This window comes from Balaenoptera musculus, chromosome 8 (genome assembly GCF_009873245.2).
Source record: "Balaenoptera musculus isolate JJ_BM4_2016_0621 chromosome 8, mBalMus1.pri.v3, whole genome shotgun sequence".
NCBI classification, from domain to species: domain Eukaryota; kingdom Metazoa; phylum Chordata; class Mammalia; order Artiodactyla; family Balaenopteridae; genus Balaenoptera; species Balaenoptera musculus.
The window spans coordinates 1,959,233-1,983,060 of NC_045792.1; the positions used below are offsets into that span (position 1 = coordinate 1,959,233).

General features: G+C 44.1%; 1 protein-coding gene across 4 annotated transcripts in view; it reads left to right on the plus strand.

Annotated features, from left to right (window-relative positions):
• OPCML (opioid binding protein/cell adhesion molecule like) overlaps positions 1-23,828 on the plus strand; it is a 1,081,423-nt gene that overhangs the window by 950,719 nt on the left and 106,876 nt on the right. For all 4 annotated transcript variants that reach the window (XM_036861401.1, XM_036861400.1, XM_036861402.1 and 1 more), the window contains one exon: positions 22,421-22,546. In XM_036861401.1, the coding sequence (XP_036717296.1) occupies positions 22,421-22,546 (126 nt within the window). The remainder of the gene's footprint in view (positions 1-22,420; positions 22,547-23,828) is intronic.

The following is a 23,828-nucleotide window of genomic DNA, read 5'->3' on the forward strand; positions in this document are numbered from 1 at the left end:
AGCCCCACGTTTTGAGCTCTTTTTGCTGGCGGATCTGTCACGTTCTTCCCTGTGGGTGTCACCTGTCAGTTCATCAGCTTAGTGCACTCTTTCCACTTCTTACTTCTAATCTTTGGTCCACAGTGACTCAGGAATAAATGGATGCCTTCAGGGAAAGGCAAATAACCAAGCCTATTAAGTCGCCAACTCTAGTTTCTGCTTGATTCTATGGCCACCATTCAGTTCAGATCAACAATTATTGTGTCTGTTAAGTGAGGATGCTGTGTTTGGAACTAGGGATGATAAAAAATCGCCCTTGAGTGGTTACCAGCCATTAGAGGAGGCAAGCAGAAGCTTCCCGTTTATCAGGAATGCCACATAAGTGAGGACCATACATCCAATTCATTGTGTGACATGCAGCAACAGAAGAAGGCATGGGTGGAGAAGGAGGATGGCGGGTTTAATTCATTTTGGTTAAAGAGGGTCCAGGAAGGCTTTAGAGTGGAAGTGATACCTTAAAAAAAGGTTTTATAGGATGAGTAGGAGTTCTGTAAGTGGAGAAAAAGTAGATAAATATGTTCTAGACACAAGGAACAAGAGCTGTATCCATACGTTTGGGAATGCTGAATCTATCTTCAGATCTCTCAGAGAATTAAACACCTGGTTGGGTGACAGCACTGTTTATTGTATTTAGGGTGCTTTAAAAAAAAAACCTCTTCCTTGTTTTGTGAACGAAATATCAAGCGATTGCAGTTGCTATTAACTAGGAACAGACTTGCAGATAAATACAGGGGATATTGCAGAATGAGACAGGGTTCAACTTCATAAAGGAGGAACGTTTCCATTTCCTCCCAAAGTGGCAAAATCTCTCATGTGAATGGGGGGATGGTCTCAGGTTCTCTCCAACCAATTTTAAGAAGGGGGCATCGTGGGTCTCCAAAATGCAGTCCCCAGAACCTTGGCATCTGCGTCACCTGGGGGCTTGTTAGCAATGAAAACACTATTAAGTATTAAAATATTTAAAAACTCAAGAGATCTCAAGGGATCTCCGCGTTTAGGAGGGATATCTAATTCCCAAAGAACTGCTGAGACCTGCTGAGTTGGACACTGGGAGGGTCCTTGCCAGCTGTGCTTTCCCAGCCCTCCAGGAACAGAAACAGGGATGCCTCACTGCCCGGAGAGGACAGATCAGCGGGCCCAGGCTCAGAGGGAACCTTGACAAATCAAGATCTGACCAGCGGCATGGGACAGAGCAGCTTCTTAGGCAGACCTGTGTGCCCCTTGGTTCCCAAGGCTCAGAACTTTGTTTTTTAGGGCACTGAGAATGCCCCCGCCTCTGAGAGAGGCTCACAGTCAAGCACTCAAAAGCACTTTATTGATTTGCAAATGAGCCAAGCCTGCAGCCTAGGCTAGCCCGAGGAATCTCTCCATTAGCCCTTTTTCTTCTTATACAAAGTCTAAATGGGAAACTACATTTAAGTTAGAAGGTGGCAGAATCGTGTAGATGGGACATAATTGCCCTGTTCACATGTTTTATGGCATCCAGTTATTCTGGCATAATCCACTCAATTTACAGAGATTATTTCTGCTACAGAAACCAGACAGGTGCAGTCAGGGCTCTCCCTTCCCTTGGGCAGCAACGGATGAAACTGACACAGCCCTTCCCTCAGACTCATTCTATTTGCCTCCAGATATAGAGATGCTAGCATCATAGGTTAGTTTCAGGTCTCATCCTGCCCTGGGAGCCATTCTGTGTATGTAATATGAGCTTGTATTTATATGAGCTCACCTGTTGTGTATGGGATTTATTATCAAGTTCATGGGGGGGAGAGGGCTGATACCATCCTCTATGTACAATCTACGTGTATTTAATAACATGTCTTTATTCCAGTTAGACATCTTATGAGGACAGAGGGCTGAGGGAGGAGAGAGAAAACAAAAGAAGTTGACATGGTATTTTGGAAAACAGATAAGGGATAAAACTAAAACCTTGCTGACTGATTTTAGCTTTTAATTTAACAGAATTCAAGCCTTTAAATACTTTACTTTGTCCTCTGGGAGTTAGGTATTCCTCTTAAACCAGGAGATCCCTTGAGATTGATGCTGAATCCAGCCTCTGTACCCCGACACCAAATTGAATCTAGCAGACAGAGTTTTGGGTGAAGTAGAAAAGAATAGCTTTATTGCCTTGCCAGGCAAAGGAGGCCACAGCGGGCTAATGCCCTCAAAACTGTGTGTCCCGACCTGGAGGTGGTAGTGAGGAGTTTTACAGAAATGGTTCAAAGAGGGCGTGATCAGCTCGTGGTCATTCTTCTGACTGGTTGGTGGGGAGGTAAGTGGGAGTCGGCATCATCAACCTGGTTCCAACTGGTCTGAGGTCTAAGTGCTTGTGGGCAGCAGACAGTTAACTTCTTCCACCTGGTGGGAGTTTCAGTATCTGCAAAACAGCTCAAAGATATTGTGATGTGCATCCCCTGAGGGGCACCAGGACCTGCCCCAAGGCTGCACTATTGTTTCCTTTGAGCATTCCTCCCTTGTCTCTGCATCCCCTCCCTTCTCCTGATTAGCAACTGTTTGAACCTACCCATTGCAACTCAGGGAAGGTGGTGGAGGCTGAATGAAACCTATTTCCTGTAATCAAGAAATGGGGGACACAGAAAGACTTTTGTGCCCAGGAGCCCCCCAGGGTCCTGCTCAATTTCAAGATATCTTGACTTTTAAAAAATATTTTAAGGGAGTTGGATAGGGGAGAGTCTATTCCTTGCCTGGCTGCACACTTACCACTGTGGAAATATTGCTACTTGATACATGATTATGAATACTTGTTTGTTGCCTTATCTAGCTTTGAAATGGCACTGAATTCAGGGGTAAAATGAGCAAATGAATGTAAATGACTTTGTGTGTGTGTGTGTGTGTGTGTGTGTCTGGACCTCTGCCCGAAGCATGCCCTTTGAGGTACACCCTGGAGCCCACTCCAGTCTCCTTTGTTTTTAGAGCAGGTGTGTGTGTGTGTGTGTGTGTATGTTGGGGGGTAGGAATTCTGCACCTGTTTCTAAGCTAGGACCAATTCTTCAAAATACCCACTTTCCTTTTGTCCTATTTCCTCTCAAGCCTGCTGTCCGTCTTCCAATCTTCCACACCCACATTACTTCACTTACCCTGTGGCCCGCCCCCCAGCTCCTGTACCCACTGCAGCCAGGCTTGGCAGGGGTGCTCATCTTGGTCAGAGTTGGGAGGGAGGAAGCGGGATAACCTTTGTGAGTCTCTGTCAACGCACATGGCCGTTTATAAGCTCGGCTCTCTTTGCGCTGAATCCTCCCAAATGCTCTGTGTTTCTGCTTCTGGCATATTCAGTAGTATAGGCTCTAAGTGTAATGAGTTTTTATCACCTTGAGAAGTACCACAGCAGGTTCCGGGTCTAAGCTCTCATTTTTACACCCTTAGGAGAAGTGAAATCCGTTGGAAATTAATCATCCGTCGTTTGCGAGCTCCTTTGCATCTCCCTCCTCCTTCCATCAAAACATGTTGCTGGGCACTGTCTGCGCTCAGTGTCTGAACACGGGGTCCCCTTTAGGGGTGATGGCCGTGTCAGAAAGCTCTCTCCATAGGGGTTTTAACTTCCCAATTCAAAAAAATTAGGAGAGATCTAATTTAGAGATTAACAAAAAAATTCCAATAAAAAGGGTGGCATATTATTACACTGACTTTTTCCCTGAGGGAATAAATATGATGAAGGCTATGTCATTATGCTTGGAAGGAGATTTTTATTTTCTCCAGAAGTAACATGCTGTCTCTATTGGATTGGGAACCTAGCTGTTCACTTTGCAAAATTCCCCGCCTCTGCCATTGCTAAGAATCTCTGGCCATAGCCATCTTCTCTGCCTGCCACCCTAACATACCTAAAAGCAAGGCCTTGGATTCCTCATATTTCCTTTCTGTAAGATGCCTACCGGCCACTTAGTCTCTGACTCACCCCCCACCCCGTCTTACCTGATAGACAGATGGGTAGTTAGGGGGGCAGTAGACACCTGTGTGTCCAGATCAATGTTGCCATCCCCACCCTGCCCTTGTCTGCCCTTAACGATCACATCTCCCCTAGAGGCATTTTAGCATTTCTTCTCTCGCATTTTCCAAAGAGGAAAGGAGGTATTTTATCCGTTTGAGCTCAAGTGAGGGTCCCACTGCCCCACTGAGCATGTGCAGGGGTGCTTCTTCCCTCCTCACGTCCCTGTGCCCCCAAGCCTGACACTTCTCTGGTGACATCTACCTAAAGCGGTGTTTCTGTTCAGCACGCAGGTTTGTAGAGGTGCCAGTCCAGGTACGCACATGTGTTTGTTTACAGAGACCATCAGCCTGACCCTTAGGACGTGCCTCTGGTCCCCAGTCAAACCTCTCCCTCCCTGTGGCGTGGCAGGTAGGACCACCCAGCCAGTCCCTTCAGTGATGACCTAGACCAATGTGCCCCAGGCCGTGAGAGCAGGGAACACCTTTGGGAAGCATGAAATGAGCAGCTAGGAGACCAGGAGGGTCTGACTACCCAGCCGGCACTGTCCTGAGCGCTTGACACGCACTGACTCATCCAAACCTTACGCCACTCCTGCCTTTTAGATACTCATTGTGTCCCTATTTTATAGATAAAAAAGTGAGGTGCAAATAAGTTGATAAACCCCCGAAGGTCACACAGCCAGGAAACGGTAGCACCAGGAAGCAGGCCAGGCCCTCTGTCTTCAGAGGCCAAGCTCTAACTACTGCAGTGAATTAACTCTAGTTGACGGGCATAGAAAGATGATTTATTACAGAGGACCCTGGGAAGCCCAACCAGCCCAGGCAAAGAGCATGGAGAGAAAGTCCACTGAAAACGGTGCAAACCATCCTAACACACGTGACAGGATGCAATCAAACCACACAGAGATGCCATCTCTCACTTATCGCATTGGCAAAAATCCAGAAGCTTAGTTGCTGCTGACAAGACTGTCGGGGAGACAGGTAGCCTCATAAGAAATCTGTCAGCAACCATCAAAATGACAGGTGCATTTACGCTTTAAACCATCACCTGTTCTGGAACTCTGTCCCGTACAGACACATTCACAAGCCTAAAACACACACACACATACACACACACACACACACACAGAAGTATGAGTGACATTGTAATAGCAGATTGAAATAGATTTTAAGTCATGTATCTGTGAATAGGACACTAGTTCAATAAACTATAATATGTGAGAATACAAAGGAATACAACACAGCTCTGAAAATGTATAAGGTATATTTTAATAAATATGGAACAACAGTATATATACTCTGCTACTTTTTGTCTTAGGAAGGGTGATGATAAGATCTATTCTTGTTTGCTTGTCTTGCACAAGTAAACGCTGGATGGATACACAAAGTACAGATGAATTAGAGGAGCCGGTAAGCTAGTGGGGCCTGAGAGTAAAGATGGGACTCACACTTATCTGTGTTTCAAAATAGGTTGTTGTTTCGACTATGTCAACGTAGTAACATTTCAGAAGATGGCATTAAATAGTTTGGAAATGGGATACTATGTAGCCTGCAGAATCCTGTGGAGCTCTGAGCATCTGGTGGTAACATATCTCTTGTTTACAAAGAATGTAAAATAAATGTAAATATTCTCGATGCAAAAATAAATCTTCTCCATCACCTCCCTCACCATGTTACTTAGATCTTCTGACACCAAGCGAGGGAAGTGATCGAAGTGGCTGCTCGTCTTCCCAAAACATGAAACAGTGGGAAGAGAAAAGTACTTTTTTACCAAATTTCCCCACTTCATCGTTCTGTAATCAAGCTCACGCGTAGTGACATTCCTACTGCCTAACATCTGTATCCCTCCTTGATGTGCCTGGAGAGAGAAGACATGTAAGTAGGGTGTTATTAGGCTCCTGTGAAATTATAGAAGGCAGTTGCTCCCCTCTCCCAACAATCCATTTGTGACCATTATCTGGGAAGTGAGGTACATAAAAATAGACAATGTTTAATAAAATGATGGGAAACATTATTAGAAGACACTTCAAATTAAGTTGACTTAAAGCCTGCAAGATTCTGAAATTTATGTTGGGTAGGCCATGGACTCACTGGGATTGTAATTTGGAGAATCCCCGTAAAACCTGGACTGGGGCCATCCTTTCCTATGCAAGACAATTGTTCCTATAAGCGTCCCTGAGTATAGTAAGTGTCTGGGTGTGACTGTTTTCTTTCCTACCCGGGGTGCCGGTGTGTTGAATGCAATGCAGAGCATAGTCATTGATATAAGTAGAAAGTAAGGACCCAGATTTTTCTCCTTCATACACCCCTGGAGGTTCAGGGAAGGCCAGAGAAGAGGTGTTTTGTTTTGTTTTGTTTTGTTTTCAGAAAAAGAGGCCTCCTCTTGCTGCTAAAAGTACTGAACTTGAAGCCACTGTTGTAAACATCCATGACTTTTTACTGGTATGCTGGTTGTAGCTTATTAACCTGAAATATTTTCTGGGTTAGTGACACCGGAGCCTCTAATACTTAATGCATTTTCAACATTTTTGTCGCAACTGCTTTCCCAAAAGGTTTTGCACAATATTTTCAGCCTAAACTGTCTAAAATATTGTAGAACACTTGTTGCTGGGAATACTATTTTCATGTTAAAACACCTGCATCATTATGACATGTTAAACATTTTAAGAGAGTCTGGGATGTGTTTTGTGTTTGAAGACAACAGGAATGTAAATTTCTGGTGGGTGAGTGGTGAGCACAGGAGATGTTATCCCCTCAGTAAATGGCATGAATTATTCTACTGGGAGCATCCAACGACACTGAAGTCTGGAGTACTGGGAAGCCACATTTTTTTGTTTTTTCCTAACGTGCTTTAATTGCTTTTTGCTGAGGCCAGGGATATTTATGGGTTAGGAGATTGCCAGGTTATTTATTAGATGGAGTATCTAGGGATAGACTAATATAAATCACTTAAGCCAGTATTGAGTATACCAGACACTCAGTAATTTAAAAAGCTTTAATAAAAATGCTAAAATATGAGACTTGTCTTTGGCTGTAATGAGACTCAGTTATCATGTTTTTATCAGCGATGTTCAGTCACGGACCCCTCCCCCTTCCCCGGTGTATGAAAACATGAAAGCAAAGCATCCTTATTTCCAGACTCTCCAGATTTGTTGGAATTGAGAGAGATTTTAAAGATTTGCAGAAAAACTCATGAAGAATTATATTGGGGCCCTACTGGCTGACTTCCTCACACTTAGACATCAAGCATGCTCTTTCACATTAGAAATCTTGTCTTTTGTGGATCTAGTAGTGAATTTTTAAAAAGGGGTATGTAAGCTTATATTTGGACTAAGGAAAGCTTCCATGTTGTACCTTCTATGTGATAGGGATCAAAGTACTATGAATGCTGAGGCCGACCCCTGCTCTGCAGCGGACGGAGTAAAACCTCGTCGAATTTAGAACCAGTGGAATCCCAGAGAACCAGGAGCATGGCTTTTCTCTTCTTTAATGGGAATACCGAATTAGAAGTACATGCCACAGCAGTTTTTAAAGTATACTTACTTTTATGATCTCATTTATTCATAACTAGATCCTTTTTTAGGGAAGTTTTATCATCTGCACATTACAAAATACTGAAACCAGGGTCGTGGAAAGGAAGGGGCTGCCCTTTCCCTACAGTTACTGAGTGGGAGAGAGAAACCCTGCCCTCTTTCTTCCCACGGCAGCACCCAGCCGTGGGCACTGTTATGGGCAAGGACCTGTTCCTTCAAGATTTTCCAAGTCCCCCTTTCCTCCCAAGATGCAGGGTTTCTGTGTCTGATACCAGCACGTTTCTTCTTCAGTTCTGTCTCAGAGCTGGGCACAGATGACTGCGTCTGGAGTGCGGGGCTGAGGGGGAGCGGCCTTCTCATGGCAGCACAGAGCAGGGCGAGAAGAGAAGAGGGTTGTCCGGTCGACAGGCAGGGGAATGTCTGGGGGGAATCCAGACGGACTCCTGCTGGACAGTCCGGGGGTGAGGCTGTGTGCGAGGGGGCGGCAGCTCAGGTGAGGTCCCACCCAGGCTGCGAGGTTGCTGTGCAGGTGGGTAGAGCCCTGTGGGGACACACGGCCCGCCCCGTTCATCGGGGAGTCGGTGACGCAGAGCAGCGCGGGAGCCCATCCACACTCCTGAGGCCCAGGTGCCAGGGGGGGTGGAGCAAGTCAGGGAGGGCTCAGCGGGCTGGGGGAATCTGCCCCCGCTGCTGGGCCTTCCAAAGCTCCAGACCCGGGAGACCCGGTAGTGGACGGATTACTGGACAAACTCTGAAGAAGGTCATAGAAGAAGCCCATTTCCCCCGCCCCCTCCCCACTCAAGATAAGACCTCTTGAATGGAAAACTGATGAATTTATAAAAGTGCTAACAAAAGATCCAGATTAAAAAAAATTAATTATATGGGACTGAGTGAACTGATGAGGGTGATTATAATTTTTGTGACTTTCTGTTTGAATAAAAAAAAAAAAAAATCCCACAAGGACTCAGAGGCAAAAAATATACAAATCAATTTTCACTGCAAAGTAAAGGAGCTGTTACAGTGGAGAATTACTGGACTGAGTGTCAATATTATGACATAGTATGAGTGTGCTTCGTGCTTGGTAATTGCAATCATTGTTGCTTTTGTTGCGGTCATCCGTTTACAATGCTTGGTGTCAGTTTATTTATCTCTTGTAAAAATAAAATACAGTGTGTGTGGGGGGGGCGGATAAATAAATAAATAAATAAAAATTTAAAAAAGACCTCTAATACTGGGGACAGGGAGAAAGAGGGACACACAAATGTAAAATCAGAGAGCACCTGCTGACAGGTTGTTGGGCAGAAGAAAGCTCAGGAAGGGGCAGGGCTGGAGGTGGCGGTCGTGAATCCCTAAGTGTGGACACACGTGGCCTAATCCTCAGCCCAGGCGTCCTCCTCTGAGCTGTACCCCCCAGGCCGCGCTTCGCTCCAGAAGAACCGAGGCTGAAGACTGGAGCATCGGCGACTCTGCTGAGAGCGCAGGGCTGGGCAAACCCTGGGCGGGACCGTCCCTCCTCCAACTCCCTTCTGCGCCGACATCCTCTGACCCAGGAGGACAAAATGAGGGGCCCAGCAATCTGAGGCAGAAAATGAGAAGAGGCCAGTGATTCGGAAGATGCTGGAACATCCCCCGGGCCACCTCATTTGGTCCTGCCACCGCTCAGTGTCGTTGGTATTACCTGCTGTTCCAGATACTCAGAGGAGGGCAGCTTCTACTCCAAGGCCGACACGAGTCCCCCGTGACCAGCACGCTGTGTGCAGCTGAAGGCCGTGAGCTGGGGTGCCAGGCGCATGGCTTTGGGAACCAGCAGACGGGCTCCTTCCGGCTGCGGCTTTGCAGTGCTGAGACCTGGGGTTCTGAAGTCCGTGGGAGCTGGGTGCGCATGTCAGCTTCTCCTCCGTTGCTGTATGACATAGGGCAGCTTGTTTAACCTCTCTGTGCCTTTACTTCCTGATTGTTAAAACATGAAATAGTAAACCTTCCCGGTAAGGTTTTCACAGGATGAAATAAGTGATGTGTGGGAAATTATTTGTATGGTGCCTCCTGACACCTATGAAGTTTTCAAAAAATGAGCGTTGCTGGCGAAAAAAGAAATCTACAAGTAGAATTAAAGGGCCCGTGATATTGACATTTATCATGTGACAGGCACTGTGACTAAAGCATTGTATATTCCTTTACCATTTATTCCTCCCAAGGCCCCTGTGAGTGACCGACATCACCACCTGCTTTGCAGTTTGGGAAATGGAGAGTTACAGACATTTAGTGACTTGTTCAAGGTCATGCCTTTAATAAGAGGGATCGCACAACAAAAGACGACTGTGACCAAGTATAGGGGGAGAGAAGAGAAGGAGAGAGGCCTGAGACCAGGGCCTTGGGGGTCCTGAAGTGGGAGAGAGACTTGGGTGAAGAGAGGTCATGGGACTCACGCGCCACCTCACAACACATACTCGACAGAACTCGGACTAGGACGTGAGTGTTCTTCCTTAGCTGCAAAACGAGGGGAGGTTGAACTACGTGATCCCTAAGGTCCCTTTTTGACTTGAAAATTGTATGATGTTAAATTAAACCCTGAGATTCTGAGCGATATGTGTGGCAAGCAGACAGCCTCAGGGGGAGGTGGCGAGTTGGAGAGGAAGGAACAAAAGGAGGCCCCAGAGGGAGGCGTCTCCCTGCCCCAGAAAGAGCAGGCAGAGAAGGACTCTTATGGAGTTTCTCTGATCGTGGTCAGTTGCTTGAATTGTGCAAATAAAAATAGGAAATGTGTGTCTGTGTCTGTGTCTGTAAATAGATTCCATAAGAGAGAGTGGAGACGACCATCACAAACAGCCTCTGTGGAGCTTGGGGGGCTGGTGATATCCTGTTCCCTGGCGTGTGTTCACGTGTAGTTCACAACCATTTGTTCTCCTTCCCTATGTTCCTCGCATTGAAATAGATCCAAGAAGAGAAAAGCAGTCGGAGTCCTGCAGGTCTAATCTTACCCAGGATAACATAAAACCACATCACACCAGGGCACGAAGGGAGTCCATGTTCACATTCAGAGTCTAAAACCGTGTAAACTGGTCCTGCCCCTTAAGCCTTAGGACGTGACCTCAAGCGATTTGACCCAGTCCCAGCTCCCTGGCTGCCCTCCTGGATCCTGAGAGCTTGTGTTTTCTAGAAGCCTCTTTGTACTATTAGTTAAATTCAGCACACTTGTGTTGAGCATCTATTGGATACCAGGCATTGAGAGGCCCTAGGGATGCTGAGATGAACAAATAGCTGTCCTAGATTATGAAGACCCCTTCCCAGCCTAGTGGATAAGAGAGACATAGATGACAACAGAACACTGTGAGAAGTGCTTTAACACTTAACACAAATCCTGTCCATCCCCAAGCTTTGCTTGTTCTAACTCCTAAATGTCTCTCACACCTCTCCCTCTCTGCCCATCTCTCCTGCTACCATGCTTGTCCAAGGTACCACCACCTCCCTCCTGGGCAATATCCAAGCCAGTTCTCCCGTTCCCACTTCTGCCCTATTCCCAGTGTATTCTGTCCTTCCCCATCACCATCACCATCACCATCATCATCACCATCACCATCATCATCACCATCATCATCATCACCATCATCATCATCATCACCATCACCATCATCATCATCATCACCATCATCACCATCACCATCATCATCATCACCATCACCATCACCATCACCATCATCACCATCACCATCATCATCATCATCACCATCATTATCACCATCACCATCATCACCATCATCATCACCATCATCACCATCACCATCATTATCACCATCATCACCACCATCATCACCATCATCATCACCATCACCATCATCATCACCATCACTATCATCATCATCACCATCATCATCACCATCACTATCATCACCATCACCATCATTATCACCATCACCATCATCACCATCATCATCACCATCACCATCATCATCACCATCACCATCACCATCATCACCATCATCATCATCACCATCATCATCATCACCATCATCACCATCATCATCATCATCAACACCATCATCATCACCATCACCATCATCATCACCATCACCATCATCATCACCATCACTATCATCACCATCACCATCATTATCACCATCACCATCATCATCATCATCATCATCATCATCATCACCATCATCACCATCACCACCATCATCATCATCATTATCACCATCATCACCATCACCATCATCATCATCATCACCATCCTCACCATCATCATCCTCCTCATCATCACCAACATCATCACCATCACCATCATCTTCATCATTATCACCATCCTCACCATCATCATCATCCTCATCATCATCACCATCACACATTTTAACGTCCCCCTATTTCTCTTATAAAAAAGATAAAAATCTTAGCATTTCCACCAAGAGCCTATGAGTTCTGCCCCCCTGCCTATCCAGGCTCAGCTTGTATGGTTTTACTCTTTTCACTTCAGCCAACAGTCCCCCAAGCTCACCCTGCTTCCTGTCTCTGACAAAGCCTTTGCATGTGCTGATCCCTCTGGCCAGCTCTGCTCAGAACAAATCCCTCACCCAGACCCACTGGCCAGGACAGACCCCCATCATGGGCTCTGCTGGTCTCTTGCACACCCACAGCTTCATCACACATTGATTCACGTGTCAATGATATGTGTCAGTGTCACATGTGTCTCCTCTAGACACTAAGCTCCACAGTTGACATGAGACAGGGACTTGCTGTCCACTCTTCTACCACCAAAGTAATCTAGGACATGTTATGCACTCAGCTAATGTTTTAGAATGAATAAAGTACATCGTTATGCACAGGGAGCCCTGAGGCACCTCCCCATACTCACCTCTAGGATGGGGAGGGGTGATGGAGGGAGGGTATTATATCTCAATTTCAGTTTTCCAGCATGAGTAGAGTAGAACAGACAGAGGAGGGGGGAAGAAAGAAGGCACATGAGCAGAGGACCACAGCATAGGTAAAAGTGTGGAACGATGAGTGAGTACAGGGTGCTTTGCGCATTGCAGAGAGACTGACATGGCTGGGCATGGCTAGTTGTCTTGAACAGGGAAGGGAAACAGTAGGGAAGCAATGAGAAATGGAGAGTTAAGCAGATGCATGGAACTGTCAATAAATGAGGAACATATTTTCTGAGAACCCTATGTGGTGGGAGGTTGCCTTCCTCTCCTTAGTGCAAGAACATCTGGTTTTCTACCTCTCAGGAGCTGACAGACCTTGTTTGTTTGTTTGTTGTTGGTTGGTTTAACAACATCTTTATAGGGTTGTAATTCACTCACCAGTTAATTCATCCTTTTAAAGTGTACAATCCAGTCACTTTTATATATGCACAAGGTTGTAGAACAATCACCGCTGTCCAATTCTGGAGCATCTTCATCACCCCAAAAGAAACCCAGGCCCATTAGCCGTCACTCCCTATTTGCCCCTCTCCCCAGCCTCTGGCAACTAATGTACTTTCTGTCTCTATGGATTTGCCCATTTTGAACATTTCGTATAAATAGAAACCATATAATATGTCGCCTTTTGTGTTTGGTTTCTTCCACTTAACGTTTTCAAGGCTCACCCATGTTAAAGCATCAGTACTTTGTTTCTTTTTATAGGTGAATTGTATTCCATTGTATGGATGCACTACATTTTGCTTATCCATTTGGCTGTTGATGACTGTTTGGGTTGTGTCCAATCTTTGTCTACTATGAAAAATGCTGTTATGAGCATTTGTGTAAAAGTTGTTGTGTGGACATGTTTTCATTCCTCCTGAGTATATACCTAGGAGTTGAATTGGTGAGTCACATGATACCTCTATCTTTAATCTTCTGAGGATCTGCCAGACTGTCTTTTAAGGTGGCTGCACCATTTTACAATTCCACTAGCAATGCGTGAGGGTTCCAATTTCTCCACATCCTCACCAACTCTTGTTATTATCTGTCTTTTTGATTATAGCCATTCTAGTGGATGTGACACGGAAACTCATTGTGTGTTTTTTTTTTTTTTTTAATTTTTATTTATTTATTTATTTATGACTGTGTTGGGTCTTCGTTTTCTGTGCGAGGGCTTTCTCTAGTTGTGGCAAGTGGGGGCCACTCTTCATCGCGGTGCGCGGGCCTCTCATTATCGCGGCCTCTCTTGTTGCGGAGCACAGGCTCCAGACGCGCAGCCTCAATAGTTGTGGCTCACGGGCCTAGTTGCTCCGCGGCATGTGGGATCCTCCCAGACCAGGGCTCGAACCCGTGTCCCCTGCATTGGCAGGCAGATTCTCAACCACTGCGCCACCAGGGAAGCCCCCAAACTCATTGTGTTTTGATTGGCATTTTCTTAATGAATACTAAACATCTTTTCCTGTACATACTGGCTATTTGTGTATCTTCATTGGATAAATGTCTATTCAAATCCCTTTGTCTACATTTTAATTGGGTTATTTGTATTTTTTTGTTGAGTTGCATGTGTTTTCATATATTTTAGATACTAGTTCCTTATCAGATATATCATTTGTATAAATGTTCTCCCATTCTGTGGGGATTTTTTCTTTCTCAATAGGGGCATTTGAAGCACAAACTTTGCTGCAAATTGCACAGAATTGAAAGTTTTTAAAATTTCAATGCTGTACAGTTTATCTATTTCTTTTCTTTTGTTGCTTGTGCTTTTGGTGTCATGTCTAAGAAATCATTGCCTGATCCAAGATCACAAAGATTCACACCTTTGTCTTCTTCTAAGATTTAGGTATGTGATGCATTTTGAGTTAATTTTTGTATGTTATGTGACGTAGGGGTTCAACTTTATTCTTTTTCCTGTGGATATACAGTTACCCCGGCACCATTTGTTGAAAAGACTTTTCTTTCTTCATTGCATTGTTTTTGCATCCTATTGAAAATTAATTGGCCATAAAAGTATGGATATATTTCTGGACACTTAATTCTATTTAACTGATGTAGATGTCTACCCTTATGTTGATTTTTTAATAGGGAATATTTACTAGGGTTGTGTTAAGGATTAAAGGAAATAATGTATATAGAGTACTTAATACCAGCCTCAAATAAATAAACACTAGCTATTTTGTTGTTGCTCCTGGTGGTGGTAGCACTTTGTTCCCAGGAGTAGCCCCCTTGAACTTGCACTGTGGCTAGAAGATCATTAACTCACAGAATTTAGACCAGAAGGGACCTGAAAATTCACGATCTAACTTCTTCACTCAAAACTAACCAAATAAACAATCAGACACCATCACCACCACACACACATACACACACACACTCACACAAATACACATACACACACAACACATACACATACAAACACAATACACACACCCCTAAGCCAGAGGGGTTAACTGATTTACAAAAGATCACACAGCTGTGGAGAAACCAAGATTAGAACCTATGACTCCTGACACTTGGTGTAATGCTTTTTGCACCATAAAATAATACTTAGTATAGAAAATACGGCATGACCAAGCCTAGCCTGCATACTGTAATTCCCAAATTAGTCTTAACTCTAGTTTATGAAATAAGCTTCCTTGTTAAAACACAAAATAAAAGATAATCCTAGAATAAAACAATGAGTCTTTAAAAGTCTTTACTGTATTTTTTTAATAAACAAGCCTTGAGTGTTTAAAAATGTGGTAGAAAGCAGTTCATATTTATATTAGTTTTCTCATGGTCTCTTAACATATTGTTATTCTCTGGGGATAATAATGATAATAGTAATAATAATAATAATGTGAAAACAACAATAACTATTTAAATCTCTTTAAAATCATTATCTCTAAACTCATCTCCACATCCCTTTGTGGCAAATATTTTTATGCCCATTTTATGGTAGAGGAAGCTTACGCTTAAAGGGCTTAATCACACAGAAAGTAGTTGGAAAAAAAATGGTATTCAGACTTTGGCCTCTATGACTCCAAATTATAAGATTCTTTTTTCTGTTTGTTTTAACTGTGCCATTCAGTCTTAAATAAAACACTTAAAACGTGACTGTCAAACACTGTGCCTGGACAGAGACAGGGTATAGTTGCAATGGGTGGAATTACTGCCCTTGAAATAAGAGGGCATGGTGCTGAAGTTCTGTACCCTGTTCTTTCTAGAAACAGACACAGATGCCCCTAAAAGAAAATAGATAAGGAAGAGCCAGGTAATTTCTTTATATAAACATGTGTGATTTGCCCTACGCACTCACTTAGGTTTGACAGCTCAGATTAAGAGGCAGAAATTAACAATTAGTTATCAAATATTTACTTTTTACTCTGGAATTGTCCCAGCTATCCAAGGCAAATGTCATTTATGAGTGCTGGCTTAAAATTGAAGGAATTGAGATTTAGAAAATGAGCAGTTAGGCACAGATTAAGCCATTTATCAGATTTTAAATGGCATGTATATTAACAATCATATATAAACATGAACAATAACAGCTACCATTTATTAAGTACTTACTTATTTCCAGGCACTGTACTAGCATGCTATACACATTTACACTTAATTCTTATAACGACTTAGAGAGATAAATTCTATCATCTTCATTCTACAAATGAAGGACCAGGGCTCAGAGGGGCTAAGCCAGCGTGGCCCAAGGTTACACAAGTCTCCTGGGCTCCAAAACCTAAGCTGTGGTGCACGGCCTCTCATACACTGTTTCAACCTTGTCATATCGGCTTTGTGTAGGGTGGTGCTGGTGTGTCCAGAGTTCAGTCCCCAATCACCTTTGCACAAAGAAACATTTCTCCTTTAGAAAAGCTTTTCCTATCTCAGGCTTGCTCTCTCACAAGTATACAATAATGTGTATACACAATCTTGATAATAGGCACTTATTCATATAATACATTTTTATTAAACACCTATGTGCCAAGCATAGTTCAGGACACTGGGAGTATAGCGGTTTTTAAAGCTTATAGTCCAGTGCCAGAGAGACTTTAAACAAATAATCATACAAGTATATATAAAAGCATAAAAGTATATAAGAATTCTTGAAGACAATTTAAAGGTTGAGAAGAGACTGTAAGAAGAGGACATGAATTTGATGGGTGGGAGAGGACCGGGGTCATCAACAAAGACTTCTCTGAGGAAATAATATTAAAACTGAACCCAGAAGGAAACAAATATGAAAGAATAAGGTGGAGAGTATTTCAGGGAGAGGAAAGGGCAAATGTCAAATGTCTAGGGTGGAGAACACTTGCCAGATTGCAAGACACACACTTTAAAAACCTACACGTAAATGCACTACATTTGGGGGGAAGGATGCTACTTCATGTCAGGCTTGGTGTTATATAATAGGGATACAAGGATAAATAGAGCAGGACTTCCCTGGTGGCACAGTAGGTAAGAATCAACCTGCCAACGCAGGGGACATGGGTTTGAGCCCTGGTCCGGGAAGATCCCACATGCTGCGGAGCAACTAAAGCCGTGCACTACAACTACTGAGCCTGCGCTCTAGAGCCCGCGAGCAACAATTACTGAGCCTGCATGCCACACTGCCGAAGCCCGCGCGCCTAGAGCCCGTGCTCTGCAATGAGAGAAGCCACTGCAAGGAGAAGCCCATGCACCGCAACGAAGAGTAGCCCCCGCTCGCCGCAACTAGAGAAAGCCCGCACACAGCAGCAAAGACCCAACGCAGACAAAAATAAATAAACAAAAACCTTTTTTAAAAAAGGGTAAATATAGCAGATCCCGTCCATGAAATAGCTCAATTGTAAAGATAAATGGTATGATGAAGACATAAACAAGAATGCCTTGGGGGTGGAAGAAGGAGCAGTGAAGGCGTCATAAACGAGGTCTCATTCGAGTTGAGTGTTGAAGGGTGAGCAGCTCATAGGGCACACTAGTGGGAGTGTTTCTGCAGCAGAAGGAATACGGTGTGTAAAGGCATGGGCAAGAGGGAACGACGTAGCCCCAGAGAGAGATGTGGGGCTCCTTGTCAGAGGAGGGGCTGGCGCTGAGGCTATGGCCAGGCTGGGAATGGTTTTGTAGATCCTGTGCAGAAGTTTGGGCTTCACAGTCTCAGCCAGGAGCAAAGGTTGGGGGTGTTAGGCAGAAGCAAAATATTTAAGATGTAACTGTGGGGGGCATATGGGGTCTGAGTTATGAAACGGTGGTGGGTAGAGAAATGAGGAGACTTGTAATATTCCGAGGAAGAGATGATGAGCTTCTCAACTAAGCCAATGGCAGCGAGATTGGAGAGGAAGGGCCGTGAGTAAGACACATTGGTATGTTTAAGAGCACTCTGCCATGCTGAGGGTAAAGAGAATGTGTAAATACCTCATGGTAACCCTGAGCCCAAAGATACCTTCCTTCCTCAAGACACTGATTGCAATCTGATAAAATTGTGTTTGTCTGTCTCTCTGTGTATGGGGAGACAATATTTTATCTATGTCTATATCTATATCTGTATCTGTATAGGTATAGATGTGTATCTATATGTCTATATCTATCTATCTGTCTGTCTATCTATAGATCAATCTACCTATCCATCTATCCATCTAAAATGACCACACTCTGGGACTTCCCTGGTAGTCCAGTGGTAAAGAATCCGCTTTCCAATGCAGGGGACGCGGTTTCAATCCCTGGTCAGGGAACTAAGATCCCACACGCCGCGGGGCAACTAAGCCCGTGTGCCACAACTGCTGAGCCCGCACTCTGCAGCCAGCGCACCACAACTAGGAAGAAGCCCACACACCACAAGTAGAAAAAAGCCTGTGCGCCACAACAAAGAGCCTGTGCACCACAACGAAAGAGCCCACATGCCACAACAAAGATCCCGCGTGTCGCAACTAAGACCCGACGCAGCCAAAAATAAAATAAATAAAGAAATACAATAAAATATACTTTAAAAAAAAATAAAATAAAATGACCACAATCTGATGTCCTTTTAGTTGTGCAGTGATCAATCTGCCCAGCCACGTTAGGACACATTGTAACCCACCACTGTCAATGAGAACATAACCAGATGCATGCATGACCTGCAGGGGAGGGTCCCCAGTGTCTGCAGATGTGCCTGGGAACACACTGTGCTATTTGTAATCCTTTAATTAGACTCGTGTGGGTCCTGCCATTTTCTTTGAGTAATTTCAGCATTTCTGGTAAGATTGTTATACATGTTTCATGTTTATCTGTATATTCATAAACACTAGCGATAGATAGATAGATGATAGGTAGGTAGATAGATATATAGATAATAGATAGGTAGATAGATGATAGATATAGATAGATTAGATAGATAGACTCATTTGCCACAGAGATCTGTCTGAAAATTGAACAAAGCTCTCTTGTCAAAATACGTAGAAGCAGTTAAATTTATTTCCAAGTGCTCCTTTGTTCAAAGGTTATCACAGAAACAAGGGGAGGGTCATGATGCTATTGCCAAACTCAAATCAGATTTAAATGAATTACAAGTGTTGAGTACCTCCCTTGGCAAGCTCGGCGCAGGAGAAACCAGGACGGCTGGGCCGCCCCGCACTCAGTGGCAGGCGCTGCGCCCGGGGAAGCCGGCTGACCCGTGGCATCACCGTGAGGGAAGATGCAGCGGGAGGACCTTCGAAGCAGAGGAGACAGAAAATGCAAATACAAATATCGGGTTTAGGGCATTGATGGGAGGTTCAACAAAGAGGCAATGTAATATAACGGAAAGAATTCTGCCCTTTACTGACCACGTGACTTTCGGCAGTTTACTTAACCCTCCCCATGCCTCAGTTTCTTCATTTTTAATAGTGAGAATATTTGTTCTACTTATCTCACAATTTGTGAAGAATCCATGAGATAATGCATGAGTAAGCAAGTTGAAAGTCATCAAGTCATATGTTAATAAGTAATACATATTATTACATATTACACATTAATAATGATGTCATAATTGAGAACAGAAAGAACTTTCCTTTCTCCCACGTCACCCTCTGTGTTTCCTGTCTTACTGGCGACCCTCACCTTTGACACTGTCCTTACCTTTCCTCCTTTGGGAAAGTGACAGAGGACAGTGTGGGCCTGCAGAAGATGGAGGGGGTCACTGCCTGAGGCTTGGTGAAATGTTTGCGTCAACCTTCACCATCCCCCTCCAGGAAGCTCCCTCCTAATGGGGGAAAAGCACCTGGGGAATGAGGATGTCGCTCAAATATCCATAGAATTTTACAGATATCTCCTAATCCAGGACCTTTTAAACTATCCGATGAAACATAACATACATGGAACTGATAGCTCTGAATCGGGAGCCATATTGAGCAATCTGTCCCTGGGCATCAAAGCTGCAATGTCCTAAATTATCCTCCACTGACCAGCTATGCCCCCAACCCTCCCACCGCAGCTGTGTCCACCTTACAAACAGAGACTCTTGGGTCTAGAGAAAGAGAGCTTCAGATGGCCTAACACATCTGGCTAAAGCAGACACTATTCTGAGAATATTCTGGAAGGTTCACTGAAGTTGTTGCTTTATAAAAAAGTGAGAAAAAGTATTGACATTTCTAAGCCCAGAACAATTTTTTAACAAGCTGGAAAATACTGAAAAACGAGTAGTACAGTTTTCTCAAGAGAATGCAGTGTAGTTAGAAAGTACACTATTTTTTCCCACTGTGTATTTTGGTAAGATATGTGCAAAGAAATTTCAGGCCAGTTCCTAATGCAGAAATAATCCAAAATGTGGCAGATTTATAAGCCAGGTAATTTTTATTTATTTGCTAATGTGGATTCCCTTAAGATCGCAAATGTTCTCCATGTTACTTATGGCTTCTCCTTGAAAAGACTCACCTCTAAGATCTCAGCAGCATAAAACTCCAGGCTGCAGAGCTGTCTGGGTCCAGCATCAGTCATAATTCTCCTCTGCCACTGACTCAGGGTAGTTTGGAATCCACTAACACTCTGCCTGTTTGGTAATTGACAATTCATAATTAAACTGGCAGTTGGAATAAGTCAGCATAACTATAAGCTCGGAGCCTCCTCTCTCTGTTGGCCATCCTTCCTTTTATTTTGAGAATCTGAAAGAAAATTGAGAAGAAAGCTTTAGGTATCAGAAATCCTCCATTAAAAGCTTTGCCCTCCTTCTTTTTGGGATGTGTTCAGTCTGTTCTTTGGATCTTTCTTTCAAAGAGGAATTAAGCAGGTACCCTTGTCAGCCTTGTGCCAGACACTGAGGAAAGAGAGGTGGGTATCATTCCATCCTTATCCTCCAGCACCTCGCTCTCTAGGTAAAGAGACAGGCATAAAATAATCAGCTGTAAGTACAACACGTTCAGTCCCCTCCCCAGGTGGGGAGGTGGGAGATTCTCTTTACAGGATGTGGGGAGAGGTTAGGGAAAACTGCAAAGGGGAGGTGACCTTTGATGTCCCTTGAAAGATGAGCCATGTCTTTTCAGGTAGGAAATGAAGAGAAGAAGAAGAAAAGCAAAGTTTTAGAAGGGCCTGTGCCTCTGCCGTGTTCCCGGGGGAGCCGGGTCCAGAGTGCGCAGTGAGCGGCCTTAGTGAGGACACTGCCGGGAAGAGGCTTGTCGCTGGGTTGGGGTTAGACTGCAGAGGGCTCAGGTCAGGGAAGATAGGCTTGTGCTAAGCCTGGGGGGCACGGTGAGCTAAGGGAGCGAGTAGAGGGGCTAACGGTTTGATGAGAATATTGCCTGAAAAGATCACTCTGGTCACATGGAGGGGGCAGGTTGGAGGATCCCAAATTGGAAAGAGACCAGGTGGGATGGTCCAGGTGGGAGGGTGTTGCAGTTGACCGTGTGGAAATTGGTGAGAAACTCAACCAGGTTGAGGGCGATGAGAAGTAAGATTAAGGAAGGAATCTAGGTATTTTCCGATGCCCAGCTTCAAACTGAATTAAAAACCAGGCCTGGAGGTAGGACAAGGTAGACAGCAAGAGCAGGGGGGTCATGTCAGCCTTTGCGATGCTGACAGGTAAGTGGACGTGGACCCGGCCCGTGAGAGGACAGCAGTCTGTTCTGAAAGGTGGCATCACTGCTGTTGTCATCCTTATCACCACTGTCATCTCAGCAGCTACCAGTGATCGCTTCCTTTATACCAGGCGCCCTGGTCAGCCATTGTTTAATTGAAACCTCGTAACGTGAGTTTAGCTACTGCTATCATCTGTTTCACAGGTGAGGAAACCAAAGCTTGAAGAGATGAAGACACTTTACCTTGCCCAGATCACTCAGCAGGAGAGGAGCTGAGCTCCCGAGCTCTGCTCCTAACTACTCGGACATGGATACCATTAAAAATAAACTGTATAATACGATCTTAGTGTAACAGTAGTAGCCGTGGCTACTATTGCTGGTGGGGTCTAGGGGAGAAAGCAATTAATGCTGAGTGGGAGAGTCAGTGAAAATTTAACCGAGTTTTAAAGGATACATTTTAAGGAAGGAGCAAGAATTTCCAGGAAAAGAAATGTGAAAGAAAATAATTCCAGGATGGCACAACCTGTGTGAGGTCAAAGAATTCAATAGTCTGGAGTGCTCAGGAAATGGTAACTAATCCAGTGCGGTTGAGGCTTTGTGAGTGAGTCATTGGAAACAAAGGCTGAGCTGGGGATTACTTGTGTGGTTCTTGCATAAGCCAGGAGTTCCACTAAGAGGAATGAACACACGGGTCCGATAGGAACTCTTAGAAAACTTTGTATTTTCCCTTTGGTTCTGCTTTTCCATCAACCATCAGTAATGCCTGTCTCTTCAGTTACTGTTTCCCCAGAACCCCACCCACACACCTGCGTCCTGGTACATCCAGACATTATGTAGAGCTGCTTCCATGAGTGCCCTGTACATGTTGTGTTAATGGTCACATCCTTGGTGAATCAAGCATAAAAATCTAAAATTTATTATTGAGAATAATATTTATTTTAAAGAACATGCTGTATGAATATTTATAGGCTAACACCTCCTTTTGTGCCAAGAATCGTTCTCATATATTTCTTTTCCCCTCTGTCTCCTTCAGTTCCTCCCCAGATCATGAATATCTCCTCAGACGTCACTGTGAATGAGGGGAGTAGTGTGACCCTGCTGTGTCTTGCTATCGGGAGACCTGAGCCAACGGTGACGTGGAGACACCTGTCAGTCAAGGGTAAGGCATTTACTTGGAGGAAGTTTTCAGAGTTGGTATATTGAAGACTTGCTTCTAATGCACAACAGAAGTTCAGGACTCAGAAAGCAATGCTGTATTTGTAACATAGTAATGGAAGAACAAATAGATTACATGCATCAGTCACTGGGTATTTCGTTCCAAAGAAGGGTTTGTAGAGAACATTTACTGAATTATTTTCTCAGTCCTCTTTATGACCTTAGAAGACTTTTGTTTTCCCAACTATGAAGGACAGAGATGCCATAAGAATAACTTCTAACAAAGATACTAACGTCTCAAGGTGGAGATGCATGGGTCAGTGGGTTGTCTGTCCTTACTTGAAGTAGAGGGCTAGAAAGCTAGACTGTGCACTGAAAATGTTGGTGTTATTTTGTGCATCCAGGAGAAAAAGGATCTCCTTCTCAGTGCTTTCAGGACACTTACCCAGAGTGGAAGAAGGATGCTGGAAATGGTCCAGTGCTCCTGGGCGTGCCTGTGCTGGGCGTTCAGTGATTGGTATTAAAACATTAGTTATGATCATCTCCAACTTAATAGGAAGGGAACCAAAAGGACAGTGGACCTTATCCCTTTGGAAATAAAACTTACTCCAAGTTGAACTTGAGAGATGGGCAAAGAGCCACTTGATGTATTTACCCTGTTAACAGAAACTGATTAATTCTATAAATTATGCAAGAAACAAGTGCTTTCTCAGGCATTAGAAAATATAAACATGAAACCCAGTGAAAAGGAAAATGTGTAGTATGCCTGTGTGTGATATATAAAATAATATAAATCTAGAGGAAAACTTAGGAATAAATCTTAGTAATGTTGAGCTAGACAAGGACTTGCTAGTTCACTAAAAGCTCTAAGCATAAGAGAAAAATGATAAATTTGCTTTTGTATTATTTTCCTGTGATTGCCATAACAAAGTACTACAAACCTCATGGCTTAAACAACAGAAATGTGTTTTCTTATTGTTCTGGATGCTAGGTGCCCATGATCAAGGTGTAGGCAGGATTGGTTCATTTTGAGACCAGTGAGGGAAGCTCTGTTCCAGGCCTCTCCCCTAGCTTCTGGTGGTTTTCTGGCCATCTCTGGTGTTTCCTGGCTTATAGGTGCATCACCCCAATCCCTGCCTTCATTGCCACATGGCCTTCTTCCTGTGTGCATCTCTCTGTGTCAAATTTTCCCTTGTTATAAGGGTAGCAAACACATTGGATTGGAGCCCACATTTATGACCTCATATTATCTTAATTACCTCTATAAAGACCCTATGTCCAAATAA